The sequence below is a fragment of the Dipodomys spectabilis genome, unplaced genomic scaffold (assembly GCF_019054845.1).
Source record: "Dipodomys spectabilis isolate Male_0828 unplaced genomic scaffold, ASM1905484v1 ptg000095l, whole genome shotgun sequence".
NCBI lineage: Eukaryota > Metazoa > Chordata > Mammalia > Rodentia > Heteromyidae > Dipodomys > Dipodomys spectabilis.
Genome location: NW_024870772.1, coordinates 24,969,932 through 24,989,739, shown reverse-complemented (window position 1 = coordinate 24,989,739; position 19,808 = coordinate 24,969,932). Strand labels below are relative to the sequence as shown.

At 38.1% G+C, this 19,808-nt stretch overlaps 1 protein-coding gene, 1 non-coding gene and 1 pseudogene across 2 annotated transcripts in view; 2 read left to right on the top strand and 1 right to left on the bottom strand.

Moving 5' to 3' along the window:
• The window catches only part of Zmym2 (zinc finger MYM-type containing 2), a 107,902-nt gene that overhangs the window by 56,602 nt on the left and 31,492 nt on the right, over nucleotides 1-19,808 (top strand). The window contains 4 exon segments of the mRNA XM_042685322.1: nucleotides 4,003-4,153; nucleotides 6,649-6,821; nucleotides 11,969-12,134; nucleotides 13,118-13,152. Of these exon segments, the coding sequence (XP_042541256.1) occupies nucleotides 4,003-4,153; nucleotides 6,649-6,821; nucleotides 11,969-12,134; nucleotides 13,118-13,152 (525 nt within the window).
• Nucleotides 729-835, bottom strand: LOC122112950. Its single transcript, XR_006148325.1, has one exon. It is a non-coding gene; the product is annotated as a U6 spliceosomal RNA (small nuclear RNA).
• On the top strand, nucleotides 10,680-10,798 carry LOC122112970 (annotated as a pseudogene).

The window sequence follows — 19,808 nt, the reverse complement described above, 5'->3', positions numbered from 1 at the left end:
GAACTCTGGGCCTGGGCGCTGTCCCTCAGCCCTTTAGCTCAAGGCTAGCGCTCTACCACTTGAGCCACAGTGCCACTTCTGGCTTTTTTTGTTTATGTGGTGCTGAGGAATCAAACACAGGGCCTAATGCATGTGAGGCAAACACTCTTCCACGAGCCAGCTTCCCAGACCCTACTGTAAAAAAATTATGCATTTATTTTTATTTTTTGTTGGTCATGAGGCTTGAACTGGGAACCTGGGCACTGTTCCTGGGCTTTTCTTGCGCAAGGGTGATGCTCTACCTACCACTTTGAGCCACAGCACTATTGGTTTTCTGGTGGTTAATTGGAGATAAGAGACTCACAGACTTTTCTGCCCCAAGCTGTCTGAGAACATGATTCTCAAATCACAGTCTTCTGAATAGCTAGGATAACAGATGTGAGCTAGGCTACCATAACTTTTTTTTTTTTTGGGTCCGGTTGTGGGGCCTGAATTCTAGGCCTGGGCGCTGTCCCTCAGCTCTTCAGCTCAAGGCTAGTGCTCTACCACTTGAGCCACAGTGCCACTTCCAGCTTTTTTCTTTTTGCTTATGTGGTGCTGAGGAATCGAACCCAGGGCCTCATGCATGCAAGGCAAGCGCTCTACCACTGACCCACCTTCCCAGCCCCCTACCATAACTTTTTATAACTGTGTTTAAATAAAAGAATAGAGACCTTTAAATTTTGAAATGTTTATTAGTCTTACCTTCATTGATTTTCCTAATTGCCACAAATTTTGTGTGTCATCCTTTTGCAGAACCATGTTAATTTTCTTTGTATTGTTCCAGTTTAAGTGTATGTGCTGTTGAAGTGAGCACTACTTTGCCATATTCTTTTGCCCCTAGCAGTTCTGAGTGCTGATTTTTGTTTTCATAAAGGGGACATTAGTAGATGTGTGACCTTCACTGCCCACTATATCTTAAGGAGCTCTTACTTTTGGCTGTTATTTTCTTTCAATTTTTGGGATGTGTTGTGATGGGGTGAGAGGTATAGCATGAACTGTATATAATGAAATACAAGGTGTGGAACTAATAGCAAACTGTTTTTTGAGCCATCATTTATTAGTGATGATTGGTAAGTTACTCGGTATCTGTGTCTTAGACTGAAGTGAACTACATGATTTGTGAAGTATTTAAAAAGCTCTAATTTTCTTATTTTAGTGCCTGGAAAATTATTTATTGTTTTGTTTGTTGTTCTCTTCAGAGCATTTATACCAGTCATTGTTTTGAGACTGCTTGGCACATCTAGTGATTTTAGTGACTAATACCTCTTTAAGTGATACTACCAATAATGTTCAAGTTCCAACAAGAAAGGGGATTGAAGAAAGAAAATCCATGCAGAAACAGTATTTATGGGGACTTCAAGATCCTACATAAACTGATTTTTCATAATTCTTGAAAATTAGGTTCTTTTCACCATGTTCATCATTGCTACTCAAGTTTTGTACTCTTGATGTGTTGCTTCTGTTTACATGGATATTAAGTGTTGGAATCAGTTAAATGATACTATTATGGTGAATTAGAGTTGAACTTATCCCACAGAAGCTTGAGTCTGTAAAGTCCTCTTGCTTATTATTGCATTGTTGCCACTTGTGGTTTCTTTATTGTCTTTTTCCTCCTATGAGTTTTATATTCAAACTGGAACATGTTTCCAATGAGTTTGAATTCATTCCTAGACACCCCCTCCTTTTTTTTCGGGGGGGTCCGGTCGTGGGGCCTGAACTCAGGGCCTGGGCGCTGTCTCTCAGCTCTTCAGCTCAAGGCTAGTGCTCTATGCTCTACCACTTGAGCCACAGTGCCACTTCTGGCTTTTTTTCCCCCCTTTTTGCTTATGTGGTGCTGGGGAATGGAACCCAGGGCCTCAGGCATGCAAGGCAAGCACTCTCCCATTGAGCCACCTTCCCAGCCCCTCCCCTTCCCCCCCCCCCCCCCCCTCTTTTTTGATTTTGGGCTTGTAGGGCTTGGAGCTTGAACTCAGAGCCTGACACTGTCCCTGAGTTCTTTTGCCCAAGGTTATTTGGCCCTCATGTGTCTGATAAGTGTTAGGTTTTCTTCCCTTTTAATAGAAAATACAGACTAACACTTATCTGCCTTCCTGAAATTTAAATTGTTAATAACTGCCTGAGTGGCCACTTGAAAAGTAGTTTTGCCTGTTGTGGGTTTGGGACTAGGACAAATAATTTAACAGTTGCTAACTATGTTCCATTTGAGCGAACTACTTACTCTCAGGTTTTGCACATTCCATGTGATAGTCTGTGCCAATATTCCATGATAGACCTGTTACTGTTAAGATGTACCAGGCACATATTTCTCTCATCTAAAATACTAACAAACATGATGACATATGCAGTGTTTTATGCATATAGACACAAACTCACTAACATATGGTATACTTAGGGGAGAAATCTAAAGGTGTAACTCCTGAAGAACTAATGAATGGTTTAACAACATTAATACCAAGAAGTAGAACATGTTGGAGGGGGGCTGGACACATGAATGAAGGGAGAAAGAGTGAGCAAATACAAAAAATATGTACAAGTTGAACTGTGTAACTAGAGATTAGGAATGGGAAGGGGAAAATGGAGAGAATGATGGATGGGGTAACATTGATCAAAATGCATTGCATTTATAACCTTACTTAATGGAATTGTAACCTCTTTGTACAACTACTCCCCCTCTCCCTCCATCCCCTGATCCTAGGGCTTGAACTTAGGGCGTGGGCTCTGTCCCTGAGCCTCTCTGTGCTCAGGGCTAGTGCTATACCACTTGAGCCACCTTCCCAGCCCCCAATTTTTACTTTTTTAAGAGGGGGTTATAGTTACATAAGTTAGGTAATGAGTACATTTCTTTTTGGATAATGTCACCTCTTTCCTTTCTACCAGTAAGAACAGTATTTCTTTGTAGTTATCTCTCTTTATTGTATCTCCCTTTATTTCCTTCTATATCCATTCCAGATTGTCATAGATTGGTTCTTTTTCTCTTTTTGGGTATGGATTTGGGAATGCCAGTCCTGGGGCTTTGAACTTAGGGCTTAGGCACTGTCTCTGAGCTCTTTTTGCTCAAGGATAGTGCTCTACTGCTTGAGCCACAGCTTTATTTCTGGCTTTTTTTTTTTTTTTTTGGCCAGTCCTGGGGCTTGAACTCAGGGCCTGGGTGCTGTTCTTGACCCTCTTTGTGCTCAGGGTGGCGCTCTACCACTTGAGCCACTGTGTCACTTCAGGCTTTTTGTGAATGGTTTATGAGTCTCGGGTACTATTTTGCAGGCTGGCTTCAAACAGTGATCCTCAGATCTCAGCCTCCTGAATAGCTAGAATTATAGGTGTGAGCCAACAATGTCTGGGACTGTTTCTGGCTTTTTGGTAGTTAATTGGAGATAAAAGTCTCATGGACTTTCCACCATAGTGTCCTGAGTAGCTGAGATTACAGATGTGAACCATTGGTGCTCAGCTTGCCTTCATATTTTTATGATAATAGCTTTCATCCTTTAACTGAGTAATTTTACAATGGTCAGTAGTGTTGAATTTTGTTTGTTTTTGTTTTTGTTTTTGTTTTGGTGGGTTGTGGGGCTTGAACTCAGGGCCTGAGTGCTATACTTGAGCTCTGTTGCTCAAGGCTAGTACTCTACTACTTAAACTACAGCTCCACTTCTGGAGATAAGAGTCTTAGGGATTTTCTTGGACTTATCCTGCCTGGGTGGCTTCTTCAAACTGTGAACCTCAGATCTCAGCCTTCTGAGTAGCTAGAATTAGGGTGAGCCACCAGCACCCAGCTGGAGCTGTGTTTATATTTAGCAGTGAATTGGTTCGTTTAAATGCCTGTGGTTTGAAGAAAATGTATCTCCAAATATCTTAACATTAAATTGGCAAATTATTTCATTATGTTTCTCTTAAATTGGCTTGTATACTTTATTTTTGTTTTGTTAATTTTTTAAACTTGTTCTTGAGCTGGTTGTCAAATACTTACCAAGGTTCTCATTGTGCATTTAGAACAAAGTGCATCAGTTCTGCAGCAAAACTTGTTCAGATGACTATAAGAAGTTGCACTGTATAGTTACATATTGTGAATACTGTCAAGAGGAGAAGACTCTTCATGAAACAGTAAATTTCTCTGGAGTTAAGAGACCTTTCTGTAGTGAAGGCAAGTGTATATATAGTATTGGTCATAATTTATATTGATCTTTAATGTTTTCTGTTTGTTATATTTTTATTATCTTTAGTAGTATAAAGTGGTTACCATTAAAAACATGACATTGCCAGACGATTCTGAACAGATGTTCAGAGTAGCTGCACAATTTTAATGCCACTGAACAAAACAAGTTTACTTTTTTAACTGACTTGTTATTTTACATGTATTGCAGATTTCTGGTTCTTAATATTTTACCACTAAAAATATACTATCCACTTTTTCCCATTGCAAGTAAATTTTAATAATAATGCACTGATATGCCCTGTCATTTTAAATTTCTACATTATGGCCTGAAAGATGATTTTCCAAGTGAGTTAGAATTCTTTCCCATTAGCTCCATTTTCCTTTCTTAGCTTAGTACCTAGCCTACAAAATTTCTATCTGTAAGTTGAACATCCTTACTTAAAATCAAAACTGTTGAGCATTAACATGATGCTTTAAAAAGTTTTTAGATTAGGGAAGCTCAAATCACTGAAGACTATGCCAGTATTCCCAAATACAGAAATCTCCAAAATGCAAAATTCTTCTGGTTTCAAGTACTTCAGGTAATTTAATATATACCAGAAAGAAAATTACATTAAGCCACAGTTCTATAGTGGGAAAACTTAGGGGGAGCATTGGATTCTGTTATATAGAGCATATTGGAGAATTTCCTTTTCACTTTGTTACTGTAGTGTCAGGAAGCAGATTGTAAAAAAGAACTCTAGTTCTAAATCTACTTTCCCCAGAGCTTAGGGTTTTTGTCATTATTAGTATGTCACAATTTTCATTTGTAATGTTGTTATGTATGTAAGGTGGTACCTCTTAAGAAACTAGCATTCCTATTTAAGTTTAATTGGTACATTTCACCAACAGCCATGTTTCACTGTTATTGAAGAGCAAAGCTGTAACAAAAATGAAAATCCTAAAAATGTTAAAAGAATATTAAATGTACTTATTTTGCACCTGAATTTTTATCTAATAGCAGTCTTACCAAATCATAAATATGAACCTATTGGTGTTGATTACATGTGTATCAGTGATCTTATAGCATTTAAATTTCAATGTGTGTTTTACTAAAATGATTTAAGAGCAGTAGATACATAATTTACACTGAATAAAATATAGGTTTCATTTGAAGGGCCTTAAAGATTTAGATGAATAATAACAGACTTAAAAGGATATATATATGTTAAAAAATTGAATGGCTTTTTTTGTCCTCCTTTCTCTTATTGCACCTAATTTTCTTTTAAACCTTTCAGAAATAATGAGATATACACCTGGTTAAGTAAAAATCTAGTTAAGGGCTGGGAATGTAGCTTAGAGGTAGAGTGCTTGTTTAGTATGCATGAAGCCCTGGGTTCAATTCTTCAGTACCACATACACAGGGAAAAATAACACAGGGAAAAAAAGCCAGAAGTGGCACTGTAGCTCAGAGTGCTAGCCTTGAGCCAAAGAATGTCAGGGACAGTGCCAGGCCCTGAGTTCAAGCCCCAGGACTGGCAAAAAAAAAAAAAAAAAAAAAAAAAAATCTAGTTAAATAAAGCTCATAGAGGTAAACTTACAAAATATTTTAAAGTATAATTCAAGAATAGTGTATAAATGAGGATCTAGAGCTCAAAGCCAGCATGAACTATATATGAAAATTTAAAAACTAAGTGCAGGCTGGGAATGTGACTTAGTGGTAGAGTGCTTGCCTAGCATGCATGAGGTCCTGGGTTCAATTCCTTAGTACCACATAAACAAACCAAAAAAGTCATTACACAAAATTTTAAAAAGCTCCCCAAAACTGCAGGATGCTGGTGGCTCACACCTGTAATCCTAGCAACTCAGGAGGATGAGATCTGAGGATTGCAGTTCAAAGCCAGCCCCAGCAGGAAATTCCATGAAAGTCTTATCTCTAATAAATCACCAGAAAACCAGAAGTGGCACTTTGGTTCAAGTGGTAGAACGCTCGCTTGAGCTGAAGAGCTGAGGGACAGCACCCAGTCCCAGAGTTTAAGCCCTATGATCAACAAAAATCAAACAAAAAAACTAAGTGGAACCTTAATCATATCTTAAAACAATGCATTTATTCCTTCAGTAAAGGAAGAAATTTTAGCTGACATGTCTCCTTAGGCAACATCCATCCATTTTCAGTGGTCTACATGATCTAAAATGCTTTTTGTAGGGTACTTACTTTAGTGTTTAAGATTCTATTGAAGTGGAATGAAGAACAGTCCTGAGAAATTAATCTTAAAGCAGTAATTTCTTGACTCCACATAACATATTTTTATATGTAATATATTTTTAATAGATTCTGATCTAGTTTTTACAGGCTGAAATTATGGTAAATTTAGTTTCAGTAAGGAAAGAGATAGAACTATATGCAAATTCATTGGATATTTAAAAAACTAATAAAATTGTAATTTTTGTCTCAGCTGAAAAATTTTTTAATTTTTAAAAAATATTTAATATTTATTTTTCAGGCTGCAAACTACTGTACAAGCAGGATTTTGCAAGGCGTTTAGGATTAAGATGTGTTACATGCAACTATTGTTCTCAGCTGTGTAAGAAAGGTGCAACTAAAGAACTTGATGGTGTTGTGAGAGATTTCTGTAGTGAAGATTGCTGTAAAAAATTTCAGGATTGGTACTATAAGGCAAGTAATGACTTTTATTACTTTGTCGAATCTTTTCGAAATCTTTGTAGTGATTACCCTAACAAATATAGTAACTCATTTATTTTTACCATAAACACACTTTCTGCCTGGCTCTGACCATACTGTATATTAAATTACTTTGTCAGTTCAGTTTGTTATAACTTTAAGTAGAATTCTCAACCATACATATGTGCCCATGTGCCTTCCTCCAACTTGCTTGCCCTTTAGGCTGTGTCTGTGTTCTCCTTGTTCTCAGAGATACAGCTGTTTTAACAAAGTAGATTAATTATTTCCCCAGAATTTATTTTGACTTTATTTCACTACATAGAAACATTTTTTTTTCTCTGTCATGGGGCTTGAACTCAGGGTCTGGGTGTTGTCCCTCAGCTCTTCAGCTCAAGGCTAGTGCTCTACTATTTGAGCCACAGGGCCACTTCCTGTTTTCTGGTGGTTTATTAGAGATGAGTCTCACGGACTTCCTTGCCTAGGCTGGATTTGAACTGCGATCCTCAAATCTCATCCTCCTTATAAGCGTGCACCATCACCACCTGGCTTACATGGAAATATTTTTGATGATTCCATTATTAATGTTGAACATTACCGGTAATTGTTTTGAGTAGTTATTTTATAAAATACCTGGATTTTTTTTTTTTTTTTTGTTTATTTGTTTTGCTTTCTTCTTAGTAAAACTAGGGCTTGACACACACCTTTTATTTATACCTTCTGTGTAGTTGGGATGACAGGTAAGTACCTTATATCTTATGACAATTACCAGACTTATTTCTAGTTATAATAAAATCACTCATCCCAAACTGGCCACTGGTGGTTCACACTTGTAATCCTAGCTACTCAGGAGGCTGAGATCTGAGGATCATTGTTTGAAGCCAGCCCAGGCAGAAAAGTCCATGAGAATGCTCTTATCTCTAATTAACTACTCAAAAAAAAAACTGGAAATGGTGCTGTGACTCAAGTGGTACAATGTTAGCCTTGAGCACTTTGAGGCTCAGGAACAGAGCCCGACCCTGAGTTTAAGCCCCAGAACTGGCAATCAAAACAAAAAAAAGATACCAACAAGTTTTCTCTTCCTTCCTTCCTTCCTTCCTTCCTTCCTTCCTTCCTTCCTTCCTTCCTTCCTTCCTTCCTTCCTTCCTTCCTTCCTTCCTTCCTTCCTTCCTTTCCTTCCTTTCCTTCCTTCCCTTTCCTTCCTTTCCTTCCTTCCTTTCCTTCCTTCCCTTTCCTTCCTTTCCTTCCTTCCCTTTCCTTCCTTTCCTTCCTTTCCTTTCCTTCCTGTCCTGGGGCTTGAACTTTGGGTCTGGGCTCTGTCCCTCAGCTCTTCAGCTCAAGGCTAGCTAGCACTCTACTACTTGAGCCACAGTGCCACTTCCTGTTTTCTGGTGGTTTATTAGGAATAAGAGTTTCACAGCCTTTTCTGTCCAGGCTTGCTTTGAACCACTATCCTCAGATCTCAGCCTCCTAAGTTGCTAGGATTACAGGCGTGAGCCACTGGCACCCAGTTTTGGTATCTTAAGCTTTCAAAGTTCTATCATGCCTGCCTTTTTCCTTAATCTTTCTTGAGTGTCACAGCTCAAAAGATTGCCAGCACTGATGGCTCAAGCCTGTAAATCCTAGCTACTCAGGAGGCTTGTGATTTGAGATACTTAGGAGGCTTGAGATCTGGGAATTGTAGTTTGAAGCCAGCACATGCAGAAAAATCTGTGAGACTCTACTTAACTAGCAAAAACCTGGAGGTAGAGCTGTGACTCAAGTGGTAGAGCAAAAAAGCTAAAGGATAACATCCTGTCCCTAAGTTTAAGCCCCCGTATCTGTACGAAAAAGTGAGTTGGGGGCTGGGAAAGTGGCTCAGTGGTAGAGCACTTGCCTTGCATGCATGAGGCCCTGGGTTCAATTCCTCAGCACCACATAAGCAGAAAAAAAAAGCCGGAAGTGGTGCTATGGCTCAAGTGGTAGCGCACTAGTCTGGAGCTGAAGAGCTGAGGGACAGCGCCCAGGCCCAGAGTTCAGGCCCCATGACTGGGCCCCCCAAATTTTTTTTTTAAAAAAAGGGGGAGTTGATGAGAGGGCACTTCTCAGGCCTTAACACCTCTCCCATAGAAGCACAAAGCATTGAGTTCAAATCCTAGTATTGTACAAAAAGAAAAACATCCTTCCTGCATTTTTAATATGTTACCCAAGTAATTTAGTATTCTGAATTTTAGTTCCTACTACCCATTTTCCAGGGCTCTTGTGAAAATTATAGAAAGAATTTACAGTAAGTATACTTTGAGAGCTGAACAGTACTTAGTAGTATTGGGCTTTTTTTTTTTTCTTTTTTGTCAGTTGTGGGGCTTGAACTCAGGGCCTGGGCATAGTCCCTGACTCAAGCCTAGCCCTCTGCCACTTTGAGCCACAGCTCTACTTTGCATTTTTTGATGGTTAATTGAAGATGAGAGTCTCCTGGACTTTTCCTGCCCACACTGGCTTTGAACTATGATCCTCAGATCTCAGTCTCCTGAGTAGCTAGGATTACAGGCGTGAGCTGCCAGCACCCAGCTAGTTTTGGACTTTTACTTTAGCTTTTCAGTAAATGAGATAATCAAGCCACACCATCACTATTTCTTTCAAATCTGCCTCCTTTTCACCTCCTTTTGTTTAACTTTTCTCAACTATAATTAGTTAAAAACTAAGAAGAAATTGGAACCTAGAACACTGTGGTTACTTAAGTGTGGTCTTTGGGTAAATATTTTACATGGGGACTTTAAAAAAAATTATATGACTGAGGTAGGTATTCAGTGCTGCTGTTACTGAGCTTACCATGTAATACAACAATGTATAGGGCCTGGGTGCTGTCCCTCAGCTCTTCAGCTCAAGGCTACTGCTGTACCACTTGAGCCACAGCACCACTTCCGGCTTTTTCTGTTTATGTGGTGCTGAGGAATTCAACCCAGGGTCTCATGCATGGGAGGCAAGCTCTCTACCACCGACCCACCTTCCCAGCCCCAAGATTCGTAAGTTTTTGAGAAGTGTTTTGTCTAAAAATCTTCAGCTAATTGTTGTAGTTTGTAAAATTAAGTGTTTGTTTAATATTTATTCAGCAAGATATATATCTGACCCATAGAAAAAAGAGAGCCTATGACATACTTGGAAGAGTATGTTTATTATTATGACTTATAAAGACTTGTAAACAAGTATATGAGACTACTAAAGACTTGTAAACAAGTCTGATAAATGATTAAATATTTGTTAATATCCTAGATGGCGATTTGTTTTTGGGGGGGGGTAGTACTGGTGATTAAGCCCACATCTAATCTATGCAAGTGTTTTACTTCTGAACTACTACCTCTTCATGCCCTTTGACTAAGAATTTTGAAAATTGAAGTTCATAAAACAGATTTCACAATCCCACAATATAGAACACCCCATTATTTAGAGCAATCACAATCACTGTTATTATGAACTGCAGAGTACTTAGGAATTTTGATAAAGCAACAAATATTAAGTTTTTAAACTAAAGATTGAATTTAAGAGTTACAGTAAACATAATTATGAAAAGAACTATATTTGAAATGAATCCCATGCCTTTTGGTCCATTCACTGATTGATATGTTAAGAAATAGTAAATAAATATGGACAAAATCTCAGGAAAATAGAAGTTCTTTAAAAACTAAAGCCTGTCCTGCAAGTGTAATTGTATGCATGAAGTTTGGGTTTTTTCATGTGAAGTCATAAATTAGTTGTTCCTAATCATATTACTAGATGCAGGTCAGCTTGAATGTCTTAAGAGAAGCATTTTGTCAAATAGGCTGAGTGTTTTAAGATACTTCCATTAAAATTCATTGTATTTACAAAAGCTGTAAACCAGGCCTATTAGTGCTAACCGCAGGCTATGTTCTTACACTGATTATATATAGAAAGAGGAGGCAGAGTAAAACTCAGCCCAGGCCCTGTGCCTGGTCTATATTGCAAATGGGGAGACGTGAGATGAGGAAAAAGAAAAGGAAAAAAAAAAGCTTTAAACCATTAGAAAGTTAAAATAATTTAATATTATCAATTGTCTGTTGGCTTGCTTTAAAATTAACTTATACAACTAAAGTAAATCTATTTATTCATTAAAAGTTTCCAAATGGTATAATTATAGGAGACTTTTACCTGAATAATATTATGCTGCTCAAAATTATTTTATTTGCCTTTTAATGTTTGTGTTTGCTTTGCTTTGTTCTTGAGACATACCTCAGAATGACTTCAAACTTGTAGGTTTCCTGCCTCAGTTTCCCAAGTGCTGAGATTATAGACATGCGCTACCAAGCCAAGCTTGAAAATTATTTTAAAATAATGAAATTGGTTATATCAGTTTGATCTACTAGTGTTCATTATCTTCACATTTTTAATATTGGTCTTTGGTATCTAGTAAATATAGAAAAAGACTGTCAGCCTGGCAATAGTGGCTCATACCTGATACTGTAAGTACTAAAGGAGGCTGAGTTTGAGAGGATCATAGAAAATCTCTGAGATTCCATGTCCAAAATGACTAACAAAAAACAACATTGGCTCTCTCAAGTAGCAGAGCACCTTTCAGCAAGCAAAGCTGAGCAAGAGGCTTTGAGGGGAATGGGAGAATGGTGAAAGGAATGCTATTGATCAACATGCATTGTACCATAAACTGACATGTTGTGCTTAAAGATAATAAAAGTATAAGCTCAAACCCCTGTACCCAAAAGGGGGCTTCTCATTCCAGTTTTATATATTGTAGATAGTAAAATCTATCCATGTGTAAAATTATATATATAATTTTTTTTAAATTTTCGGTCATGGGACTTGAACTCTAGGCCTGGGTGCTGTTCCTTAGCTCTTTAGCTCAAAGCTAGCGCTCTTGAGCTATAGCGCCACTTCCAGTTTTCTGGTGGTTTATTGGGGCTAAGAGTCTCATGAACTTTCCTGCCAAAGCTGGCTTTGAACTGTGATCCTCGGATCTCAACCTCCTGAGTAGCTAGGATTATAGACAAGTGCTGCCGGCACCCATCAAATTACAATTTTTTATTAGACAGTTTTATCATATTTGTTAGTAATCACTAATCAGTCATGAATACTTAACAAATGTGATACTTTAATTACTGTAATTTTAAGTGTCTGAAATCCCTTTCTTATTAAAGGCTGCAAGGTGTGACTGTTGCAAATCTCAAGGAACTCTAAAAGAGCGAGTGCAGTGGCGTGGGGAAATGAAACATTTTTGTGATCAACACTGCTTATTACGTTTCTACTGTCAGCAAAATGAGCCCAACATGACAACCCAGAAAGGACCTGAAAACTTACATTATGGTATGTTGCAATTCTTGTGGTAACTCGTAAACAATCTATGTCAGAATTGCTTTTTTCTTAAATTTGAATCCATAGCACTGATAACAGCTTATTTTAGAGATAGTTTAATAGCAATTCAAATTCCATGTTTCTCCTGGAGAAAGTAGTCCCTATAATGTTTCTATAGCTACATTGGCTTTTACTTATTCACTTTCAAAGTTTTCATATAGGAAATCTTTAAAAGTAATAGTATACTTTAAATCTTTAAAGTATAGGAAAAATAAAGTTTAGTTAGGCTAGAGAGAAGCTAAACAATTACGGCAAGAAGTTTAGAAAGAATAATCACTTTGCTGTCAAGTGACATGTAATTTTAATTAGTTTTGCTTGTGTAAATAAAGTGTTTTGTGTTGGGTAATTTTAAATGAAACTTTTTGGCAAATAGTGTCTTATGTGCTAAGTCTATGTTGTAAGTTCTAACAACAAAAACCTTTCATAACCTGTAAGTGTATGTGTGTGCACGCATGTGTGCGTACATGTATGCTGCCAATTTTAGGGCTTGATCCCATGGGATGGGTGCTGTCCCTTAGCTTTTCATTTTACCACTTGAGCCATACTTCCAACTTCTAGTTTTTTGGTGGTTAGTTGGAGATTAGAGTCTCATGGACTTTCCTGCCTGGTCTGACCTCAAACTGATCCTCAGATCTCAGCTTCCTAAGTAGCTGGAATTACATGTATGAGCTACCAGTGGCCTGCTAACCAGTAACTTTTGATTTTATTTAAATCAAAACTAAATCTAAGGACATAGTAGGTATCCAAAACAATGTATGTATACTCAGAGTAAAATGAGAAGAGTTAATTCTTCCTCTGTAACTGTACATTTATTTACAGTCTACTCAAATTTGAATTTTTTTCTTAACATAGTTAAAAATTCTTTTGGTTAGTAACATTTTGAAAAACTCAAGAAAGTGCTATTTGTCTTAATGAAGTTCATTTGTGTTTTGTAGATCAGGGCTGTCAGACATCACGAACCAAAATGACAGTAAGTATTGCTTAAGTAGAGTACTAAGTTGTAATTTTGTAATGATTTGGCCAATTTAATCTGATTATTACCATAAAATTATACTTTCCTTTGAGACAGTAGAAGCATTTAGCTGAATTACTAGTACCAGAGACTTCCATATATACTTAAGAATATATAATGAATTAATTATAGCTTCTACCTACATTAGGGAAATAGATATATAAATGCTATTTGAGTTGAAATTTCTCTAATAAAATAGTAGTAATAGTGTGTTTGAAATGATAGACTGTCTTTGTTAAAGAATATGAATAAGGTGACTATAAACAGTTGAGTAGTTGCTAGGTGGATAGGTATGACTAAGAGGAATAAAAAACTTGCATGTTTGTCAGAACTATACACAAGGATCATTCCTAAAACGGAAATTTGGTAGAATAGTAGACAAGTGAGGATGAAAGGATAGTTATGATAGATTATTTATTTCTTAAGTAGAGGCCTTAAAGATCTCTGTTGCTAGCTAGAATCTGTTCAGTGTTTTAAGTTTCAGTTGTAGACATGTCCTCTTTTATTTAATCTTTTCCTTTTTTTTTTTATAATGTAAAGAATTTTGCTTTTAAATTAACTAGCATTTAAGAAATCTTAAAATGTAATGAAGACTAAAAAGTCAATGCAGTACTTTTGATATACAGCTGCCTGCTTTGGATATACCTACTCTGTGAAATTTCTATCACCTGTAAGCGAGTAAATGAAGTGCTTTAGGCATTTTATTTCCATTACAATAAGCTTCCAGCTTAGTTCTTTTTCTTTTTTAGAATAAATCAGTTCTTAGTTCCTTGATCTAGCAAGAATCAAATTCTTTAATTCTAACCTAGAAATTCTTTTTTTTTTTGCCGGTCGTGGACTTGAACTCTGGGCCTAGGTGCTGTCCCTCAGCTCTTCAGCTCAAGGCAAGTGCTCTACTGCTTGAGCCACAGCACCACTTCCGGCTTTTTTCTGTTTATGTGGTGCTAAGGAATCAAACCCAGGGCCTCATGCATGCAAGGCAAGCACTCTCCCACTGAGCCACCTTCCCAGCCCAGAAATTCTTTATATTACTTTAGAAGACTAAGAATCATCTTCAGTTGACTATAATATGTAGCCAGAGATGAAATCATTAACTACATAGTTGTTTCTTGACTTTCCCAAATGATTTAACTAACTAGTATTGCAAATACTGGAGGGGAAAAAAAATCCAGAAAATTCTAAAAATAAAAATTTGAGCCGGGCACTGGTGTCTCACGCTTGTAATCCTAGCCACTCAGGAGGCTGAGATTGGAGTATCTTCGGTTTGAAGCCACCTGGGGCAGGAAAATCAGTGAGATTCTTATCTTCAATGAACTACTCAGAAAAAAACAGAAGTAGTGCTGTGCCTCAAGCAGTAGAGTGCTAGTTTCCAGCCCAGAGAGGCTCAGAGACTGTGCCTAGGCCCTGAGTTCAAGCCCCAGAACCGCAGGCCCCCCCATCCATTTCCCTCCCCCCACAAATTGAAACTGTCATATGCAAAGCACTATGCTGAATTTATACACATGAAGTGATGTAAGCATTCCCTATGATAACCTCTTGCCATTTCACACTCAGTCTCTCTCTTCTGCAATCCTTGTTTACTGATCGCCTAATATCTTAAGCTTTGTAGACAGTCTTGCGATTGTGTCTGTATTGAACAGGTAGAGTCCCTAAGCTAGTAAATGGCAACTCTTTACAAAGTCCCTAAATAACCACCATTTATATAACATTTGCACTTAAGTATTACAAATCATCTAGAGATGATTTAAATTGTGCTGTTAGGCAACTACATTGCCCTTGAATTTGAGCCTCTGCCTAGTTTGGTGCTCCAGGACCCTGTGGGAGAGTCCTTTAAGAAACTCTCCCTCAGCCATGTCCTTGTGGCTCATGCTATGCAGAAGGCTGAGATCTGAGCATCACAGTTTGAAGCCATCCTGGACAGTAAAGTCTGTGAAGTGTGTGTGTTTGTGTATGTGTGTGTGTATCCTGCACAGTAAAGTCTGTGAGAAGTTGTGTGTGTGTGTGTGTATGTGTATATTCTGGACAGAAAAGTCTGTGAGAAGTGTGTGTGTGTGTGTGTGTGTGTGTGTGTGTGGTTTGTTTTGCCAGTCCTGGGGCTTGAACTCAGAGCCTGGGCACTGTCTCTGAGTTTCTTTTGCTCATTACTCTTATCACTTGAGCTACGGTGTCACTTGCAGCTTTTTCTGTTTATGTGGTACTGAGGAATCGAACCCAGGGCTTCATGCATGCTAAGCAAGTACTCTACCACTAAGTCATATTTCCAGCACTGTGGGTTTTTGTTGTTGTTGTGTTTTGGATTATTTTTTGCCAGTACTGGAGCTTGAACTCAAGGTCAAGGGTCTGTCCCTTAGCTTTTTCTTTTTCTTTTTTTTCCCCCCTGTTCAAGGCTTTGCTCTACCACTTAAGCAATAGGTTCACTTCTAGATTTTTTTTTTTTTGTTGGTTAATAGGAGAAAAGAGTCTTATGGACTTTACTACCTTGCTGGCTTGGAACTGCTAGTCTCAGCTCTCAAGCCTCCTGAGTAGCTAGGATTACAAACAGGAGCTACCAGTGCCTCATCTGTAAGGCTCTTAACGCTAAAAAGTCAAGGGAGAGTAAGAGGCTCTGAGTTCAAACCCCAGTATTGGCACTAGAAACAAACAAAAAAATAGCAAAACAAAAGAAGTGTTCTCAAAAGTTTTTGTGAAGGGTAAGTCTGACAGGGGAATAATTTTGAAATACATTGAAAGTATATATAAAAAAACTAAGTATTATTTTCATCTTAAACCATATTGTATGCCATATAATATGACAAAATGATTAGTGAAAAGACGTCAGAGTGCCATTGTGGCTATTGCTTTGTTTTATAAAGCCCTCTCCCATTTTTCCTTTGAAATCATGTAACTATCTTACCTTTAATATTTTGTGCAACTTAATTCACTCTTCTTTAGCTTTTTTCATTTATAGAATCAAGATAGAATTGTTTTTTTTTTCACCTCAGCTTTGTCACATGTTAGTCATTTTTCTTCCTGAACACGTATAGGTGCAGTATATGTAATTAATAATACAGGCTTTAACATCGGAAGAATCTATTTGAATTCTAACACTGTGACCCTTGCCAGATTATAGAGCACCAATTTTTACAGGTTTGATGTCTGCAAATGTCACCAACTTTAATTTCTCCCCTTTTTATGTGGTAGTACTGGGTTTGAATGCAGGGCCTTGGTGCTTGCCAGGCTGCCACTTTATAATTTCAGCAATGCTTTTTGGAGATTATTTTGAAAAGAGATAATCCTCCAGATGTCAGCTTCCTGTGTATCTAGGATTAAAGACTTGAGCTCCTGTCACCTGACTAGAGCAATTTCTATGGTTAATTACCATAATGTAATACTGCTGAATTGCCACAGATACATTAAATAATTCTAGAACATTTGTAAGTTTTGAATTTCCTTGTTCTTTTTTTTTTTGGTCGTTCATGGGGCTTGAACTCTGGGCTTGAACGCTGTCCCAGCGCTCTTCAGCTCAAGATGAGCATTCTACTGCTTGCGCCACAGTGCCACTTCCGGTTTTCTAGTGGTTTATTGGAGATAAGAGTCTCATGGACTTTCCTGCCCAGACTGGCTTTTAACTGCGATCTTCAGATCTCTGCCTCCTCAGTAGCTAGGATTACAGGCGTGAGCCACTGGCGCCCGGCTAATTTCCTTGTTCTTAAATGAGAATATCAGTTTTTTTTTCCTTGGGAATATAAAATTTAAACCCCCTTAGTGCCTGACACTGACTGTTAAGTTTTTGTCCCCCATTATACAGTTGAGAAGAGTATAGCACTAGCTATTGATTCACTCAAGGTCTAATAGCGTTAGAACTAAGTTCCTTAGCTCTGTGTTCAAGACTTCCTGTCTCTGATATTAATATATAGTAACTAATTCTCTGCCAGCCTCCTTGGCTGCGTGTGTGTAAGTGTGTGTGTGTGTGTGTGTGTGTGTGTGTGTGTGTGTGTGTGTATAAGTTAATGAACTATTCACTTTTAGTACATACCTTTGCAGACTTTTAAAACAAAAGGACCCGATTCTTCTAGTCAATTCTATGCAAGGTCATGTTTTCTCCACAGCATTAAACCCCTAGCCCCCTGAAAAAGATTCTTTTAGTACAACTAGCTTTCATTACTTCTGGAGACTGTGAATTTCTCCACTTTCCTGGATCAGCATCTATGGAACTTTGATGTGTTTGCATATTCACTTGACATGTATGTTCCCACTTGAGGTAGATCAGGGCAGTTGTTCCTTCTGGTTTCATCTTCCATGCTGTGAACTAGTATCGTGTTTTGTTTCTGATCCCCCCTCCCCCCCCCATTTTTGTGCTTTTATTGGTGATTTTGCTGTCCACAAGGGCTGTCAAGTGTGGCGCTGAAATGCTGTTATCAAGCATCCCTGAATACAAAAAAGTCCATACAGTCATGAGTTAGAATGCTGTGAATTTAATATTAATGAAATAATAACAATCAAAGGAAGAATCATTGCACAAGGCCATTTCAAAAGCTACCTAAATGTATAGATTGATCTGATTATGACCCATTTACAGAAACATAGTGAAGAGCATTGTTGTGAGACTTTGGGTGCACAACAAGTTAATCAGGATTAGGAAAATGTTAACTCCTCATCTAGTGCTTGCTGAGGTGAGGGGGTTCTGTTGATCAGACACTATTAGAGAATATTATACTAAGTATTACACATGGAAAGGGTTATGAAAACTAGTTTTTAGTGCTAATCAGATTGTATGCATGTGTGCTCGCTTGTCTTAGAGCTTGAACTCGGGGCCTTTTTGCTTTTCCTGAGCCTTTTTGCTCAAGGATAGCATGTACCACCCGAGCCATAGCTCCACATTTAGCTTTTTTGGTAGTTTATTGGAGACAAGAGTTTCATGGACTTTCTTGTTCAAATTGGCTTCTAACCAAGATCCTCAGAACCAAGATCTTGAATAGCCAGGAATATAAGCATGAGCTACTGGCTCCTGGCTTTTTTTTTTTTTTTTTTAAATAAAGGTGTTAGGAAACTTGTAAGTGGTCTTCACAGCCCCTTGAACTTTGAAGCTTTAAATAATCCAGTTTGCACAACTTTGTCTTTAATACTGTGAACTTCTTTTAAGTACAAACCATATGAAATACTGTGCGCAGAATCCATGAGCACTTGATTAATAAAATTTTTTGTTGGAGTATGACAAAAAAATGCATGGATAATGTTTGAAATATTCTGGGACTGATTCTATAACTGCGTTATGCTAGAAGTTGAATACTACCTCCAGAGTGAAAACTTTGCCTTCCAAAGTTTTATTGTTCATTGCTTATTATTGTTAATTATTCATTGCTCCAGAGAACTGAAAATAAACACACCCTTGTATGGCAAGTTTTTTATGGCCCAACACTGTCTTTCAAAAGCCTGAGTTTCAAAATGTTGAGATTAGTTACTTTTCTCATCACTGTGACTGATGCCTGATATCAATCTAAAGGAGAAAAGACTTATTTTGGCTTACCATTTTAGAGATTTCAGTCCACAGTGCTTGGCTTATTAATTCTGAGCCCATGCTAAGGCAGAACATCATGGCATTGGAAGTGTGTGGATTGAAAGGCTGTTCACCTTCATGGTAGACAGCAGAACAGGGGAATATAGAAAGGGACCATGACATGTCTCCTGTCACCTACTTCTTTCAGGTAGGCCCCACATCCTGCCTTTCACCACCTCCCAGTAAGTATTATGAATCTATTAAGGGGTTAATTCATTCATTAAGTCTGAACCCTCATGATTTTAGCGTCTTTAGAAACAACATCACTGACACACACAGAGATGTGCCTTACCAATCTCCTAGACCTTTTCTTTCTTTCTTTTTTCTTTTTTTTTTGGCTGGTTCTAGGGCTTGAACGCATGGCCTGGGCACTGTCCCTGAGCCTCTTTGCGCTGGAAACTAACTAGTAGTGCTCTACCACTTGAGCCACAGTACTACTTCCAGCTTTTTCTGATTAGTTTTTTAGAGATGGAGTCTCATGGACTTTACCTGCCTAGACTGGCTTCATACTGTGATCCTCAGTGTTCAGCCTCCTGTGTAGCTAAGATTACAGGAATGAGCCACTGGGACCCAGCTTCTTAGATCTTTCTTAATCTTTAACCATTATCACTATGTACTAAAACCTTTGAAGGGTTACTACATGACAAGTGTAACTTTTAATGCTCTTGATTCTAACAAGGATATCACCACAGTGTACAATTGGAAGTGAGTCCTCTACACAACTTTTTTTTTTTTTTGCCAGTCTTGGGGCTTGAACTCAGGACTTGGGCATTGTTCTTGACTTCTTTTGCTCAAGGCTAGCACTCTATCACTTGACTTGAGCCATAGCACCACTTCCAGCGTTTTCTGTTTATGTGGTACTGAGGAGCTGAACCCCCGGCTTCATGCATGCCAGGCAAGCCCTTTACCACTAAGTCATGTTCCCAGCCCACAACTTATTTTTTTGACAGCCTATGACAGCATCAAACATTTAACTGAAGAAAAAATGTTTCCCTAACTTACAATGACTTATAAGTCACTGAGTATGTAGAGAAAACAGAACTATTAAAAACAGCGAATGAGCTGAGTGCCGGTGGCT